At 48.6% G+C, this 18,191-nt stretch overlaps 1 protein-coding gene and 1 non-coding gene across 2 annotated transcripts; both read right to left on the reverse strand.

The window, feature by feature from the left end:
- Positions 1-75: 75 nt before the first annotated feature.
- NME4 (NME/NM23 nucleoside diphosphate kinase 4) lies at positions 76-3,505 on the reverse strand. The gene is made up of 5 exons (XM_022594331.3): positions 3,347-3,505; positions 1,587-1,720; positions 1,213-1,314; positions 1,003-1,115; positions 76-512 (listed from the first exon to the last, which is right to left on the reverse strand). Exons 1-5 carry the CDS (start codon positions 3,435-3,437, stop codon positions 389-391), a joined length of 564 nt encoding a protein of 187 aa, XP_022450039.1. The 5' UTR covers positions 3,438-3,505; the 3' UTR covers positions 76-388.
- A 12,228-nt stretch (positions 3,506-15,733) lies between these two features.
- On the reverse strand, positions 15,734-15,840 carry LOC115803780 (U6 spliceosomal RNA). Its single transcript, XR_004024574.1, has one exon. It is a non-coding gene; the product is annotated as a U6 spliceosomal RNA (small nuclear RNA).
- Between the last annotated feature and the right edge of the window lie 2,351 nt (positions 15,841-18,191).

The raw sequence follows: 18,191 nt of genomic DNA on the forward strand, positions 1-18,191 counted from the left end.
GCTTACAACTTTGCATAAAGGCCTCATCCTTACCTCAGAGATGGCAGAGGCTGTAATGAGCACTCCACCCCCACGCACAGCACAGTGAATTTTAATGTCCCCACTCTGGGGGAAGGGAGGTCACACTACCAGCTTTTGGAGGCACCCCAAAGCTTGTCTGGCACTTTGGTACAGAAAGGATTTTGTCCAATCTCTTGCTTGCTTCGGATAATACTAAAAGGCACATAAAGTTGGTGGCTCAACCCCTCTGGGCGGGGGTGGGGCAGCAGGCGGACAGGCGGGTGGGTCTGGGACAGATGGGCAGAGCATGGGTGTGGGCTCAAGGTCTTGTCGACAGAGGTAGTTGGTCCTGGGTGGATGCTGGGGTGACCGAGGGCACCCTGAGTGCTCAGGCTGGATAGGTGCTGCTGTGGTGGCCTTCGTCTGCCCAGTCCACCAGCTCACTGCTCTGGAACCACAGCTGGATCTCCCTCTGGGCCCCCTCCACGGAGTCGCTGGCGTGGATGACATTCCTGTGCCAGGTGGCAGAGGTAGGACACAGGCTTCAGTGTGCACCTTGGGGGTCCCAGGGACAGTCTGCTGATCCCCTACTGTCGAGGGGAGCAAGCGGGGTGATTGTACAGAGGTGAAAGGAAGAACAGGGGAGCTGCAAAACTGGATTCCAGCCTGATCTCAGCTTCTTACCCACAATGTCATCTGTCCCGTGCCAACCCCCGGGGTGTCTGGCGATAAAGTGAGGTGACAGACAACGATGGCAGAGCACATATAAAACACACAGGGAATGCTTTATCTTCTCCTGTGTGCATGAAAGGGTTTTTAAAAAAACTGCACTAGCAAACGTTAGGTGTGATGGGCCATCAGTAAAAGTCTCCTCTGGCTTTACTTTCCCCTGAGCAAGAAGCCCAGGTCTGGTGGATCTGCCTTAGCAGCAAGCCACCACCCCAAGCCCCTAGTGAGCTGGCCCTCAGCTCCAAGTGGCCGAGTGTGTTAGGGCCCCCATACCTGCTGATGTGGATGCTGAAGTCTCCCCGGATGGTGCCAGGGGCAGCCTCAGCCGAGTTGGTGTGTCCTATCATAGCCCTCGAGGTGCAGACCACATTGGGGCCTTCCCAGACCTGCAGCACAGAGATAAAGGAGGTGGGGAGAAGTGGGTATCACCAAGGGCTCAGTCCAGGACCCTCCACCCCTCCCACCACCCCTGCCCCGCTGTACCATGGCCACCACCGGGCCGGAGCTCATGTAGCTGATGAGGGCTGGGTAGAAGGGCTTCCTCTGCAGGTCGTGGTAGTGCTCGGCAAGGATGCTCTCTGGTGCCTGGTGCATTGGGGGAAGGGGGTGAGAGGAGCCCCTGGAGAGGGAGCCCCACCAGGCACTGGGACAGTGACATGGTGTACTGATCACAGGGCCCTTTGCAGATGACACCTACATGGGGCAGCACTCCAGCCACAAAAGCACAAGGCAGACACCTCCCCACCCCTCCCCTTCTACTGCCAACACCAGGATGTCTTCCTGACGCAGGGCTGAGATGTGAGAAGCCCCCCATCCCAGTCCCCTCAGGGACACCCACAGGCCAAGAGCCCTGGTACCTGCAGCATCTTCATCCCCACCAGCTTGAAGCCCCTCCTCTCAAAGCGCTGGATCACATCCCCAACGAGCCTCCGCTGCACCCCGTCTGGCTTCACCGCAACCAGGGTCCGCTCCATGGTCCAGGAGGGTCCTCCTTTAGAAGAGGGGGGTTCGGGGCTGCTGAGGCCTCACCCTTTCATGTCTCCCGTACCTGGGTTCCCCTGCCAGGACCCAGGTGTCACCTGGACTTCAGAGTGTCTGCCTCAGGCAGAGCAGCTCTGGAGGGGAGAAGTGTGGTGTCCACAGCCAGGACTGTCTAGCATGGTGCTACCCCTTGGGACAAGCAGCACAGGGGGTCCCTGGGGACTTCAGCCTGTCAGAGGGGCCATGGGCCCTCCCAGGCAGTGGCAGGAGCTGCCCATGATAGAGCTGATGTCCCCTGAAAAGGCATCTATCTTAGAAGGCCTGGAGGCCTAGGGAGGCACAGTCCAGCTCAGAGGCCACCCGGAGGCCCAAAGATGCCACACTGGAAAGAAAGTACAAGTCTTGGCCTGATTTTCACTCTTGTCCTTTGTGGCGCTAGCACAGACAATGTCTGAACCCCCACCTGCCACATCAGGAAGGAACTACCACCCATCTTCTGGGTCTCAGGTGAAGGAATGGCAGGGGACCAGGGAGACAGAAGTGCACTTTCCCCACTGGCTGGGCCACAGACAGCGGGACAAAGGGACCTGGGGATTGAGGAGAAAGGTGGAGGGGTTCCTGTCTGCAGGTGGGGAGAGTTGAGAGGGCTCCTCCCCTCACACCTTCGTTGGCCAGGCTGCTGTGGGGTTCCAGGGTGGGATGCTTCCAGACCTAAAGTCAGCACTGCCACAGTCTTCCCCGTCCTGGGGAGACACTGCCCGGAAGACCCCCCAGCATCATCACCCTCCTACAGCCCCAGGCCACTTCCAGAGTTATGCTGACCCTCAGCATTGGGTCCAGGGTCAAGTGTACTTTTGAGAGGAGCCCAGACCCTGGATGTCCAGCTAATTCTTGCAAAGAGGGAGGAGAAAGCTGGAGGAGAGATAAGATGTAGGGTCCAGGAGGGCCAGTGTCCCTGGAGGCATCTGCAGCTGCCTTCCCATCCCCAGGAGGAAAATAAACCAAAGTTGTGCAGGGCCTGGAGAGCAGGCAGTGGGTACCCACCACATCCCTTCAATGAACCGCGCTGGAGGAAGTCCCCCCATCCTTATTCCATCCCCCAAGCCCAGTGCCTGGGGGCCCTGCTGCCAGCTGGCTTGTGCCTCAGCCGGTGGCAGTTCACTCTTGCCAGCATTTGGAACGCCAGGACATCTGCCGCTCAGGAAGGGCCTGAGGGTCAGCAGCTAGGGCAGAGGTCCCTGTGGATACCAGCGGGCAGGGATAGGCCAGAGGGAAAAACGCCCCAGGACGGCAGTGTTCATCTGCTGAGAATGACCCCCCTCAGGATCCCCGAGTCCGCCGCAAAGTGTGGCCACCTGGCTTCTGGCTTCCTCCTGCCCTGGAACCCTGGGGACCCCCTGCCCTGAGCACGGTGAGGAGGTGAGCGGGGCCGTGGGGGGCTGGGTGGGAGTGAGCGGTGGGGGGGGCGGTGCGCGCAGGGCCCCAGCCCGGCGAGAACCCGACGGTCGCGCAGCTCCAACCGGCCAGTCCCGAGGCCTCAAGCCCCCTGCGCCAGGGCCCGCACGTGCGCCAGCAGAGGCCTGCGGCGCCTCAGCCCGCCCCACCTCGCGCATGGCCGCCGGGTGGGCGGACTCACCAGAGCTGGAGCGCGCAAGCAGGCTGGCGACCGGGGCCCGCGTGCGGCACATCAGCCCCCGCAGCGCCGCGCGCCCGGAGAGACCGCGCATGACTCCCTGCCCGCGAGCGCTGTCTGAGAGCGCAAGAGAGAGGCCTGGGGATGGAGGGGGAGGGGCAGAGGGAAGAGGGAGGGAGGAGGGTGGAGGGAGAAAAGGAACCTGGGGAAGGGTTGTAGGGACAGAGGGAAGGGGGAGGGAGGGAAGGGGAGGGAGGTGGAGGGTCAGAGGGAGAAAAGGAACCCGGGGAACGGGCAGCGGGAGAAAGGTAGGAGGGAGGGAGGGGAAAGGGGAGAGGAGGAGGGGTGGAGGGAGGGAGAGCGGCGCAAGGCCCCCATGGCCTCTACCCTCGCGGCCCCACACCGACCCTGATTCACTCAGGCGGCCTCGGGAAGTATTTAATGTCAATTTCTGTTAAAATCAGAAGAAAAAAACAACAGTGATGATGAACGCAGCATGGATTGTATTCGTCTTTATACCAACACAGTCCTTAAGTATCAGTTTGAGTTCATGCAAGTCTTCCTGCGCCTGTCTTGGGCTGCACCCCGTCCTGGCAGGAGGACCTGCTTCTGGGGGCAGGGGGTGTCCTCCCACCTGAGTCTCCCTCGGAAATTACACCCTGCATCTGGGGAGGGTGGACCTGGATGGTCAGGCAAGGTCAGGCAGGACATCTCTGCATTTGGATGGGGAAAATCCCACCTTTATTCTCAAGTGGACATGTAACTGCATTCCTCTAACTGAAGGAATTTAGCTTCCACTGAAACCCTTACGGTGCCTGTGACTTTATTGCAAGCAGAAATCACAGATACTCTCATTTACTATATTGTTCCAGTTGAGAAGATGGCGCAGTACTGTTTGAAATATGAGATCAACTGCAAGATCTTATGTAATGAGTTTTTGTTTTCTTTTTTTTTTAATTTAATTTTTTTATTTTTGGCAGTGTTGGGTCTTCGTTGCTGTGCGCGGGCTTTCTCTAGATGCGACGAGCGGGGGCTACTCTTCGTTGGGGTGCACAGGCTTCTAAATGTGTTGGCTTCTCTTGTTGCGGAGCCCAGGCTCTAGGCGCGTGGGTTTCAGTAGTTGTGGAGCACGGGCTAAGTTGCTCCGTGGCATGTGAGATCTTCCCGGACCAGGGCTCAAACCCGTGCCCCCTGCATTGGCAGGCGGATTCTTTTCTTTTCTTTTCTTTTTTAAAATTTATTTTATTTTTGGCTGCGTTGGATGTTGCTACACGCGGGCTTTCTCTAGTTGTGGGGAGTGGGGGCTAGTCTTCATAACAATGTGCGGGCTTCTCATTGCGGTGACTTCTCTTGTTGCGCAGCCCAGGCGGGCTCTAGGCGCGCGGGCTTCAATAGTTGTAGCACACAGGCTTCAGTAGTTGTGGCTCACGGGATCTAGAGTGCAGGCTCACTAGTTGTGGCGCACGGGCTTTGTTTCTCCGTGGCATGTAGAATCCTCCCGGACCAGGGCTCGAACCCATGTCCCCTACATTGGCAGGTGGATTCTTAACCACTGCGCCACCAGGGAAGCCCTGTAATGAGTTTTTGAAAAAGCATATATACTTCTTTATGCTGTTGTAGATGGAATTGTTTTCTTAATTTCATTTTCAGTTGTTCATTACAAGCATATAAAAATACAATTGAGTTTTGTATATGGATCTTGTATCCAGAGACTTTGGTGAACTCATTTATTAATTCTAATAGTTTTTTAGAGGATTCCTCAGGATTTTGTACATACAAGGTTATGTCATACAGGAATAGAGATAGTTTGACTTTTTCCTTCCCAATCTGGATGTCTTTTTTTTTTTTTCATTTTATTAATCAATTGCTTGGCTAGAATCTTCAGTACAATGTTAAATACAAGTGACCTTCTTTTTCCACTGTCTTAAGACAGGAGATTAGATTATTGTTTTGAAATATTTTTTTCTTTCTTAGTATAGACATTTACAGCTATAAATTTCCCTCTAAACACTGCATTAACCATACTCCATAGGTTTTGATGTGTCTTCATTTTCTTTCATCTCAAAGTATTTTCTGATTTCCCTTTTGATTTCGTATACTCTAAAAACTACAAATCATTGTTGAAAGAAATTACAGAAAATCTAAATAAATGACAAAACATCCCACATTCATGGATTGGAAGACTTAACATGTTAATATGTCAATGCTCCTCAAACTGATCTACAGATTCAACTCAATCCCTGTCAAAATCCTGACTTCTTTGTAAAAATTGGTAAGTTGATTCTCAAATTCAGTGGGTTTGCAAGAGACCCGGAATAACCAGAAACTCCTGAAAAAGAACAAAGCAGGAGAACTCACACTTCCTGATTTCAAACTTATCACAAAACAATAAAAATCAAGTCAGTGTGGTACCAGCACAAGGACAGACATATAGACCAATGGAATAGAATTGAGAGTCCAGAAATAAAACCATACATCTATAGTCAACTGATTTTGGTGAGGAAGCCAAGACCATTCAATGAGAGACAGAATAGTCTTTTCAACAAATGGTGTTGCAGTAGCCAAGACATGGAAACAACCTAAATGTCCATCAACAGATAAATAAGTAAAGAAGTTGTGATATACATATACAATGGAATATAACTCAGCCATAAAAAAGAATGAAATAATGCCATTTACAGCAACATGGATGGACCTAGTGATTATCATATTAAGTGAAGTAAGTCAGAAAGAGAAAGACAAATACCATATGATATCACTTATATGTGGGATCTAAAATATGACACAAATTAACTTATCTACGGGACTTCTCTGGTAGTCCTGTGGTTAGGACACTGTGCTCCCAATTCAGCGGGCTCAGGTTCAATCCCTGGTCAGGGAATCAGATCCCGCATGCCACAACTAAGACCCAGTGCAGCCAAATAAATAATTTTTTTTAAAAAAAAGACATGCACCACAATGTTCATTGCAGCACTATTTACAATAGCCAGGACATGGAACCAACCTAAATGTCCATTGACAGATGAATGGATAAAGAAGATGTGGCACATATATACAATGGAATATTACTCAGCCATAAAAAGGAATGAAACAGTTATTTGTAGTGAGGTGGATGGACCTACAGCCTGTCATACAGAGTAAAGTAAGTCAGAAAGAGAAAAGCAAATACCGTATGCTAACGCATATATATGGAATCTAAAAAAAAAAAAAAGGTACTGATGGACCTAGTTGCAGGGCAGGAATAAAGAGGTAGACATAGAGAATGGACTTGATGACGTGAGGTGGGAGGGCGAAGCTGGGGCGAAGTGAGAGTAGCATTGGCGTATATACACTACCAAATGTGAAACAGTTGGCTGGTGGGAAGCAGCAGCATAGCACAGGGAGACTGGCTTGGTGCTTTGTGATGACCTAGAGGGGTGGGATAGGGAGGGTGGGAGGGAGGCTCAAGAGGGAGAGGATGTGGGCACATGTGTATGCATATGGCTGATTTGCTTTGTTGTGCAACAGAGACTAACACGGTATTGTCAAGCAATTATACTCCAATAAAAATGTATTTAAAAAAGTATCACTTAAAAAAATTAACTTATCTGTGAAACAGAAGCAGACTCACTGAACAAACTTGTGGTTGCCAAGGGGGAGGAGGGTGGAGAAGGGATGGATTGGGAGTTTGGGATTAGCACATGCAAACTATTATGTATGCAATGCATAAACAACAAGATCTTATTGCATAGCACAGGAAACTATATTCAATATCCTGTGATAAACCATGATGGAAAAGAATATGAGAAAGAATATATAACTGAATCACTTTTTTTTACATCTTTATTGGAGTATAATTGCTTTACAATATAACTGAATCACTTTGATTCAGCACCTGAAAAGATGCTCAACATCATTAGTCATCAGGGAAATGCAAATCAAAACCCCGAGAGACAACTTTATACCCACTATCATGGCTAGAACCAAAAGGTCAGATAATAACCTGTGTTGGTGAGGATGTGGAAAAATTGGAACCCTCCTACATTACTGATGGAAATGTAAAATAATGCAGCCACTTTGGGAAATAGTCTGGTGATTTCTCAAATGATTAAAAATCGAATCATATGACTCAGAAATTCTACTTCTAGGTATATACCCAAAAGAAATGAAAGTACATGTCCACAAAAACTTGTACACAAATTTTCACAGCAGCATTATTTATAGTAGCCAAAGGGTGGAAATAACCCAAGTGTCCATCAGTTGATGAATAGATAAACAAAATGTGGTCAGTCCATGCAGTGGAATAGTGTTCGGCCATAAAAGGAAGGAAATACTGACACATGCTGTAACCTGAATGAACTTTTTTTTCCCCTAACCACTCAACCGCAAGGGAATTCCCTTGAAGGAACCTTGGAAACATTATGCTGAGTGAAAGAATTCAGTCACAAAAGGCCACATATTGTATGATTCCATTCATGTGAAAGTACAGAATAGGGAAGTATACAGAGACAGAAAGTAGTATTAGTGGTTGCTTAGGGCTGGGGGTGGGGAGTGGTGGGGGAATGGGAGGGTGATAGCTGAACGGTATGGAGTTTCTTTTTTCTTAATATTTATTTTATTTTATTTTGGGCTGCTTCAGGTGTTAGTTGTGGCACACAGGATCTTCATTGCGGCGTGCGGGCCCTCTAGTTGAGGCATGCGGGCTTAGTTGCCCTGCAGCATGTGGGATCTTAGTTCCTCGACCAGGGATTGAACCTGCATCCCCTGCATTGGAAGGCGGATTCTTAACCACTGGACCACCAGGGAAGTCCCTGGAGCTTCTTTTTAGGAGATGAAAATGTTCTAAAATTGACTGTGGTGGTGGTTACACATATGTGTGAGTACACCAAAAATCATTGAATTGTAAATTTTATTTTATTTCATTTTTTAATTTTTTTTTTTGCGGTACGTTGGCCTCTCACTGTTGTGGCCTCTCCCGTTGCGGAGCACAGGCTCCGGACGCGCAGGCCCAGTGGCCATGGCTCACGGGCCCAGCAGCTCCGCGGCATGTGGGATCCTCCCGGACTGGGGCACGAACCCGTGTCCCCTGCATCGGCAGGCGGACTCTCAACCACTGTGCCACCAGGGAAGCCCCTGAATTGTAAATTTTAAATGGGTGAATGGTTTAGTATGGAATTATTTCTCAACAAAGCTGTTTTTTCAAAGATGAAAAAGCAAAACATAAGAAAAAAAAAAAGACCAAAAAAATGAAAAAGCATTTATTATTATGTCACATATTTTAAATGTCTTGAGACATCTTGGCTGTTTCATCAAACCACTTCCAACCCTGCACAGGTCAGGCCCTACACTGCTCTGGGACTCTGAGGCTGCTGTAGCCCAGCCCCAGACTGATCCCTGTTCCCAGAGACAGTACAGCACATGGCTCACGGCACTGCTCTGTGCAAGGTGGCCACTTCCTGTTGGGAGGTGAGCCTGCTTCCCCACCCCCTTTGCATCTGGGCTGGCCCTGTGGCTGGTTGTGTCTGCACAAACGCTGGGTAACATCCTCATCTGGGCCTTAGAGATCTACACTTCTGCCTTTGCCATTTGGGATGCACGGGCTTGGACTTTCCTTTCTGTGTAAAGAAGCCTAAGGCAGCCACAGAGAAAGAGCAAGAAAGAGCCACCAGCCCCCAGCCATCCCTACCAAAGCACCAGAAGTGTGGGTGGTCATCTTGAGAGTTCCAGCCCCAGCTTATGCCTCAGGGAGCAGAAGAGCCACCAGCTGAACCCTGCCCAACTCCCTGACTCAGCAAAAAATCAGCAGAAAATATCCTGGCTGTTGTGTGAAGCCGTTCAGATTTGGGGTAATTTGTTGAGGTGCCTCCCACTCAACCAAGCCTGGCTCAACTGAGCTCATCTGAGATGTGGAATCCCTTGGCTTCTCTGTGGCCAAGCCAGGGCTCAAGTAGATGAGTGGCCCTAGGTCCACTGCTCCTCCGACCACAGTTCCCTGCATCCTCTTCTGTCCAGGATCTGTGCAGCTTCTGTGTGAAGACTTCAGGCTCACAGGTGGCTGGCTGAGTGAGTTAGGAGACCTGAGTTTCGACCCTGGTCCTTCTTCTAAGGCTACACCTTTACCCGCCCTGAGCCCCCGTCCCCTCCTCTGTAAAGTGCTGCTGACGGTGCCTCAGGGAATAGAGTTCTGGCACATGGGCTGCTTCTTGCTCTGTCCTGTCTCGTCCTGTCCCCTCTGGTCCCTGTTCCTGTCCCTCTCCTGCACCCTGACGCCCTCCTCAGGCTTCCAGACCCACTGCCACTGTGTCAGATGGGATTGCTGGGGGATTTACCTCCCCCAGAAGCAGAGATGTGCACCCTGCATCTCCCTGGCCCCCATGTCGCAACAGTTCTGGAGTGCCTTCAGATGTTCCCGAGAGATCAGGCCAGAGTTCCATGACCTGGGCCTCCTTCTCTTCCCTTTCCAGACCCACTTCCTACTCCCCCTGAGTGTTCTCTGGGACCACGTCCTAAAACATCGTTCTCACATTTTCACACAGGTCCACATCAGGGTCCACCTCCAGGAAACCCAGCCTCAGAAAGGAAGATACAAGAAGTAAGCACTTTATGACCACATTTGATACAGCAGAGCACAAACACGAGGCTGTTCATTTCTCCTCTGATGCTGACTCTCCTCCCGCGTCCGGCACTAAACGTGGAAGCACTTTATCAATACATTTGCTCGGTATTTATTTCTCCGTGACCGCATTCCTCCCTTCTAGACTCTCCTCTTGCATCTTTTGAGGAGTAGATCTCATAGCCCTCACATCATTTTCAGTTGTTACAGGTCCAGTTTCACGTGGGTTAAAGCCCCCGCCATGTATCCACCTAAAGAGTCCTTTCTCTCCTTCCCCCAAGCCGGCCGGGTTTGGTCCAAGTGAGGCTGGTCTGCAACAACGTCCTTTCTCTCAGTCTCTGTCCTCATCTGGTGCATGACTTTCTTGTCTCCAAGTTGTTGACATTCAGCTTCCTCCTGGCAAGGCAGCCCTAGTTCCTTCTGAGACTTAGGACGACAGACATCCTGTCTCGGACCCTGCACCCCTGAGCCCTTCAGATAGAGCCAGGGCCCAGGGCCAGTGGTCAGCTGTCCTCACCTTGACCCACAGACCCCAATCAATGTTCCAACAGGATTGTTTTGTGGTCTCGAATTACAATGTGGAAATGCAAGTTGCCTGACTACCCAGACTCTCTGAAGAAGATGAGGGTGAGAGGGCTTGTTCTGCAAGCTATCAGTCCTTGTTACATAGCTGTAATAATTCCGACCATGTGTTGGCCCAGGTATTGACAAGTAGACCAAGGGAACAGGATAGAGAACCCAGAAACAGACTCATACATGTACGAGCACCAAATATATGACTGAGGAGCTGCTGCAGATCAGTGGGAAATGCAGACTTTTCAATAAACATTGCTGGGTCAATCAGGTATCCATATGGAAAGAGAGAGAGACCTAATCCTACATACACAGAAATAAATTTCAGGTAGGTTAAAGGCCTAAATATGAAAGGCAGATCTATAAAGCTTTCAGAAGTTAAGAAACTATAAGCAGGACCTTCTAAGGGGAAGAATTTCTTTAGGCACAAAAGGCACTAATCATAAAGAAAATGATTGACAAATTCAACTACATTAAAATGAAGAACTTCATAAAAAACACCATGAAGACATTAAAATGGCCCAGATCTAAAACACTGACAATACCGAATGCTAGCAAGAATGTAAAGCAACAGGAACACTAGTTCATCACTGGTGGAAATGCAAAATGGAAGTTACTTTGGAATATATTTTGGTGGTTTCTTACAGAACTAAACATACTCTTACCATGTGCTGTAGCAATCATTATACTTGGTATTTACTCAAATGAGTTGAAAATGTATGTCCCCAAAAAAGTGCACATGGATGTTTATAGCAGGTTTATTCATAATTGCTTTATTCATAAATTGCCAAAACTTGGAAACAACCAAGATGTCCTTCAGTAGGTGAATGGATAAATAAACTGTGGTGTATCCAGACAGTGGAATATTGTTCAACAATAAAAAGAAATACAGGGGACTTCCCTGGTGGCCCAGTGGTTAAGAATCCGCTTGCCAACGTAGGGGACACGGGTTCGAGCCCTGATCCGGGAGGATCCCACATGCCACAGAGCAACTAAGCCCATGCGCCACAACTACTGAACCTGCACTCTAGAGCCCACGAGCCACAACTACTGAGCCTGCGTGCCACAACTACTGAAGCCCACGCGCCTAGAGCCCATGCTCTGCAACAAGAGAAGATATCGCATTGAGAAGCCTGTGCACCACAATGAACAGTAGCCCCCGCTCGACGCAACTAGAGAAAGCCCGTGCGCAGCAACAAAGACCCAACACAGCCAAAAATAAATAAATTTTAAAAAAAATATATTAAAAGAAAAAGAAGAAAGGGTGGGGAGTAGATGAAACAAAGCTGTCAAAATGTTGATGATTGTTGAACTGGGGTGATGATAGGTATGTGAGGGCTTGAGTGTATGATTTGATTTCAGTGTATGTTTGAAATTTTCTATAATAAAAGGTAAAAAAACAGGTCTTTAAAAAAAAGAAAAGAAAAAAGAAATGTGCCATCAAGCCCTAAAAGGATATTGAGTAAACTTAAATGCATATTACTTAGTGAGAGAAGCCAGTTTGGAAAGGCTATATACCGTATGATTCTGACTATATAACATGCTGGAAAAGGCAAAACTCTGGAGACAGTAAAAAGATCAATGATTGCCGGGGGTTGGGCACTGGAAGGGATGAACAGGCAGAGCACAGAGGATATTTAGGGCAGTGAAACGACCCTGTATGGTACTATAATGATAGATACATGTCATTATATATTTGTCCAAACCCATAGAATGTACAATGCCAAGAGTGAACCTTAATGTAAGCTACGGACTGTGGATGATTAGGATGTAGGTTCTTCAGCTGTAACAAATGACCGCCCTGGTGGGGGATGGTGATAGTGGGGGAGGCTGTGCATGTTTGGGGGCAGAGGGTATATGGGAACTCTCTGCACTTTCTGCTTAATTTTGCTATGAATCTAAAACTCTTAAAAATAAAATATATTAAATACACACACACAGACCATGAAGAAAGAAAAAGACAAGTCACGGAACAGGAAAGAATATTTCCACCACTTAAAACCTATGCACGTCTAGTGCTCTGTGACCAGCAATCAGTGAGTAAAAGACCAATGGCCCAACAGCACAGCAAATACTTGAAGATTCATTTCTCCAAAGAGGAAATTTTAACAGCCAGTAAATAATGCAAAGGTGCTCAGCCTCAGGAGTAATCAGAGAAACGCAAATAAAGTCATGGTACAAATCTCCAAGTCTGAAAATTCCAGATATTAGCGAGGATGTGGACCACTGGAACCCCTCACTGCTAGTGAGAATCTCAGCTGACCAAACCCGTTTAGGTGAACAGCGTGGAGTTATCAAGAAAGGGAAAAGACAAGCTACAGAGCCAGAGAAAATATTTGCAACTCATAAATCTGATCAGGGTCTAGTATGAAGAATTTATAAAGAACTCTTACAAGTTAATAACAGAAAACCACTCCGCCCACACCCTCCCGTAACCCTCTCCCCTTGAGTGTGGGCTGCACCCAGTGACAAGGAGAAAACAGCAGGAGATGGGAGGTTGCCTTCAGGATTGGTGACCAGACCCGCTGATCTGCTTCTTCCTTTCTCCTCCCCCCCATCCTGCGTGGAGCTCCAGCTGCCCTACGGGCAGGTCCACGTGACAAGGAACCCAGGTCTCTGGCCAACAACCAGTGTGGACCTGAGGCCACAGCCACGGATGTGAGTTTAGAAGCAGATCCTACCCCAGTCTAGCCTTGAGATGACTGAAGCCCCGGTTGACACTTTTGCAGCCTGACTAAGGATGAGGTGGGTGGGGAATGAGGGGCGACAGCCTTGGATTTCTGGGACATTCCTGCTTGGAGAGACCCTGTCCTGCAGGGTGGGAGGAGGGGGCAACCCAGTAGAACCAGACTCCGTACCAGCCCTGCTGCTGCTGTCTCCTTGCCCTACACCGGCTCTCCAGCTGTTTCTAATCTTGTGCCTCTTTGGGTAAACGTGGAAGTTTCCAGGTTGCCCCTTCCCCATCACCTGCAAACCAGCAGCCTCTCAGGAGACCCTGAGTCTGATTTTCACTGATTTCTAGTTACCTAATTATTGTTATAGATTTCTAATTTAATTCCATTGTGGTCAGAGAACATATTCTGTATCACCCAAATTCTTTGAAGTTTATGGAGAACTGGTTTTTTGTTTTGTTTTGTTTTGTTTTGTTTTTGGCAGTACACGGGCCTCTCACTGCTGTGGCCTCTTCCGTTGCGTAGCACAGGCTCCGGACGCGCAGGCTCAGCAGCCATGGCTCACGGGCCTAGCTGCTCCACGGCATGTGGGATCTTCCTGGACCAGGGCACGAACCTGTGTCCCCTGCATCGGCAGGCGGACTCTCAACCACTGCGCCACCAGGGAAGCCCAAGAACTGGTTTTTAAAAATTATTTATTTATTTATTTGGCTGCACTGGGTCTTAGTTGCAGCATGCGGGCTCCCAGCTGTGTTATGCAGGATCTAGTTTCCCAATCAGGGATCGAACCCAGGCCCCCTGCATTGGGAGCACAGAGTCTCAACCACTGGACCACCAGGGAAGTCCCTTGACGCTCTTTTAATAGGTGCATACATATTTATTTCTTCCTTATGAATTGACCCTTTTATGGTTATGAAAAAAATTTTTTTTTGGTGATACCTTTTGTCTTGAAGTCCACCTTATCTAATAGAAATATAGGGGCTCCAGTTTCTCATGTTTATTATTGCATGCTGGGTCTTTGTCCATCCGCTTACTTTCAACCCATCTGTGTCTTTATGGATGTAGATAGCTGGGTCTTGCTTTTTAAAAAATCCAGTCTGATAATCTCTGCCTTTTAATTGGAGTGTGTAGTCCATGAATAATTAATGTAATTATTGATATGGTTGGAGTTAGGTTTCCTATTTTATTATTTGTTTTGTGTTTGCCCCCTCTGATTTATATTATTTTCCTCCTTTCCTGACCTCTTTCGGATTAAATTAATATTTTAAAATACGTTTTAATTTATTTATTGGATCTTTAGGTATACCTTAGCATTATTTTTATACTGGTTGCTCTAGGGATTGTAATTACATCCCTAACATTTCACAGACTATTTAGAATTTATACTGTGCCACTTCATGTAAGATGCAGGAATCTTGCAACCATGTAGGTCTGTTTTCTCCTCCCCCCTGTCCTGTCTGCTCCATTGTTTCTGCAGAGAAGTCATACGTTGTTTGAATTGTTATTCCCTTGAATGTCATTTTTCTCTGGATGCTTTCAATATTTCCTCTTTTTGTTTGGTTTTCAGTAGTTGACTATTATGTGCCTGGGTGTGATTTTCTTTGTACAATTTCTTCTTAGGATTCACTGAGCTTCTTGAATCTGTACATTAATGTCTTTCACGAAATTTCTCATGTTTTTTCTGCCTCGTTCTCTCCTATCCTTTTGGGACTGCAACTTTAAACATGTTAGACCTCTTTTCACCCCTGCTCGGGTCACTGCAGGGGGAGCCAGTGTGGGTGGCTTCTTCTCGGAGCTGGGGTCCCAGGTAGCCTGACCTGCATCTGCCAGCCCAGGGAAGCTGGTGAGGGCTGCCAAGGGGGAGCACTCAAACCAGAGCATCACTCTTGGGGCACCCTACCCTGGCAACATCTGCCCCTGTCACTCACTGCCACCAGGGGACCACTTTCATCTTTCTCATCTTCTCCTGTAAATTGCCGGGATATGGGATATTTCCAGTGTCTTCTTTTGGACTGTCTTTTTTTCAGTGTGTGAATTTCCTTTCTATCTTAGGTATATTCACCGTTTATCACACAAAGCACATGTTTTCTCCCATTTGTCTTTTGACTTAATTGATGACGTCTATCCTTTCACACTTTTTATAATTACATAGCATTTTTAAAAATGTAGTCAAATAAGTAACTTTTTCTTCATGTTCCCCGGTTCCCTGTCTTGCTCAAGAAATTCTTTCCCATGACTGTATTCTAAGGGACGTGTTCTAGTTTCCTTTTAATATTTTTATCATTTTATTCTTTTTAAAAAAATTTTATTGGATTATAGCTGATTTACAATGTTATGTTAGTTTCAGGTGTACAGTAAAGTGAATCAGTTATACATATACATATACATATATCCACTCTTTTTTAGTTTCTTTTCCCATATAGGTCATTACATAGTATTGAGTAGAGTTCCCTGTGCTATAAAGTACGTCCTTATTAATTATCCATTTTATATATAGTAGTATGTAAATATCAATTCCAATCTCCCAATTTATCCCTCCCCTCTTTCCCGCCTAAAAATATGGAACGCTTCACGAATTTGCATGTCATCCTTGTGCAGGGGCCATGCTAATCTTCTCTGTATCGTTCCAATTTTAGTATATGTGCTGCTGAGGCGAGCACTATCATTTTATTCTTGACAGTTGACAGCCTGATCCAGTTGGAATTCATTTTTCTGTGTAGTGTGAGGTAGGATACAGAACCGTGTATTCGCAAGACCTCGAGAAGGGGCCTCCTGCCACTGGGCCTGTTTCCATCTTCACATTTGGCCTCCCAGGTGGGTCCTTTCCATTTTTTAAAAAATATTTATTTATTATTTAGGCTGTGCTGGGCCTCAGTTGTGGCATGCGGGACCTTTTTGCGGCATGCATGTGGGATCTAGTTCCCTGATCAGGGATTGAACCCTGGCCCCCTGCATTGGGAGCATGGAGTCTTACCCACTGGACCGCCTGGGAAGTCCCTCCTTTCCATTATTAATACTCTGTTACGTAGCAGAGTTCTCCTGAGCCCCCTAGATGGAGCACCGATGCCTCCTCTCCTGCCTGTTTGGGGAGCTTGGCCCGGGAGCCTCACACTGAGATGACCCTCAGAGTGGGTAGGGCTGGTGGGGGACCGCTGAGCCCAGCCTGGGGCAGGGATGCATCTCGGCTGGAACAGCCTGCAGGGCTCAGTGCTGACCACAGCTGCTGTCCCCAGCATGATCTGGGTCAGTACAGTGCACTAAAATCGAAGCTCAGCAAAATCCAGAATTGGTCTCTGTCTCTTTAAACTGAGAATCTGGGAGCCCCCTGCGGCCAGGGGTGAGGGGGGTCCAGCCTAGATTCCAGAGGAATAAAGGGTCTCTTTTAAGGGTTCACACCTGGGACTTCCTTCCCCCACCCTCCCACCATGCCTCACCCCCCCCCTTACCCCCCAGCATTCAGTGGCCTTGGGCTCCCCGGTCAGCTTCTTTTCCCTCCCGACCGGTAAACCCTCACGCACGCGCGGACACACCCACACGTACAAAGTTCGAAAGGTGCAAACAGGTATAGCCCCTCTTACCAATCCTCGGCCACAGGGCTCCCTTCCCTCCCTGGCTGCTGGATGCTTCCAGGCATTCTATGTCTTTAAGATACGCAAATTAAAAAAAATTTTTTCTACAAAAATGGTAGCTTTCTGAACACATTATTCTGCCCTTCCCTTTTTTCAGCTAATAGTCCCCCTGGTAGACCATTCCCAATTAGTACACAGAGCTTCCTGGTTTTCCTTTTACAGCCCACTGGATCAGTGTTTAGAATATCACAGTGTTTGAATTTCTATCTGGGTACCCATGACTCTAATGCCCATACCCTCATGACCAATATCTGGGTGCATGCTGCGCTCGAATGCAGCCTCACGCTTCTGTGACCATATCTGCAGGGAAAATGCACAGCGGTGGCAGGACTGAGGCTCCCGGGAGGCTCAGCAAACCTAAGAAAGTCTGTGGGCAATGCCACCCTTTCAGTAGGATCAAATTTTTTGATCTCTGCAGATTTGTTAGGTGAAAGAAGGCCTCTGGGTGCTTTTCAGTTTGCATTTCTCTAAGGAGGGAAATATTCATCTGCATATCCTTTCCAGGAATCTTCTCTGGTGGTTTGCTGTGGGAGAGTTGATATTTCTTATTTACTTGTAGGAACTCTTTATTAGTAGTAATCTCATTAAGATCGGCCCTTTGTGATGTGAGTTGCAAGTGTCCTCCCATCTGAGGCTTGTTTTTTGAGTGTGGTTACTCAGTTTTGCTCGTAGCTGAATTTCTATCTTGCCTCTAGCCTACTGGGTCACATGTAGAAAAGCCTTCGCTTCCCCTAAACTGTGAAAAAGTTTCCCCATGTACTCTTCCAGTCCCTCCATCGTTTCCTTTTCACGCTGAAATCCTTAATCTGTTGGAATCTACCCGGATGTCAAGGGTGAGTGAGTCCCACCCACTGACGTGAATCGCCACCTTCACAGTGTACGAAATATGTACAAGGAGCCTTTTCATTTTTCCATGAAAGTGTTTTTCACACATACTCGTAGCGCCTTTGTGGTGTGACGCGCCGGGAGGCCGGCCGGGGAGTCCAGCTCCGGGAGGCAGGAGCCGGCGCAGGCTGGCCGGACCTCGCGCGGCGGCCGGCCCACGAGCAGGGACCGAAAGACACTGGCGTCCCGGGGTCCCCCCAGCGCATCCAGAAAGCATGTGGGGACACTCCGCGGACGCTTCGAATCTCCTGCGCGTTCCAAGTCACGCCCCACCATTTCTCCCTCCGAACCAAGACCCCCGCGGCCCCCGGGGTCCCGCGCCACCCTTCGCCCCCATTCCTCCCTCCGCCCCACTCCATCCCGCCCCGCCTCCCCCACCTGCGCACAGTCGCGGGCCCGAGTTGCCCACCAGTCCGGACCTCCCTCCGACCCATTTTCCCTGCGCGCCCTCTTGGTCCCCGCATCGACCCCCGCCCCGCGTCGACCCCCGCCCCACA

Source organism: Delphinapterus leucas, chromosome 15 (genome assembly GCF_059928025.1).
Source record: "Delphinapterus leucas isolate spDelLeu-1000000601 "Yukka" chromosome 15, BTC_Dleu_Yukka2, whole genome shotgun sequence".
Lineage (NCBI taxonomy): Eukaryota > Metazoa > Chordata > Mammalia > Artiodactyla > Monodontidae > Delphinapterus > Delphinapterus leucas.

What these genes read in the sequence shown, in the direction of transcription:
- NME4 (XM_022594331.3), bottom strand. Translation starts at nt 3,437, where the DNA reads ATGCGCGGTCTCTCCGGGCGCGCGGCGCTGCGGGGGCTGATGTGCCGC. An exon ending in TGGGGATGAAGATGCTGCAG is followed by an intron (nt 1,315 to 1,586) that starts GTACCAGGGCTC and finishes CCAATGCACCAG; the next exon opens with GCACCAGAGAGCATCCTTGC. An exon ending in CCGGCCCGGTGGTGGCCATG is followed by an intron (nt 1,116 to 1,212) that starts GTACAGCGGGGC and finishes TCTGTGCTGCAG; the next exon opens with GTCTGGGAAGGCCCCAATGT.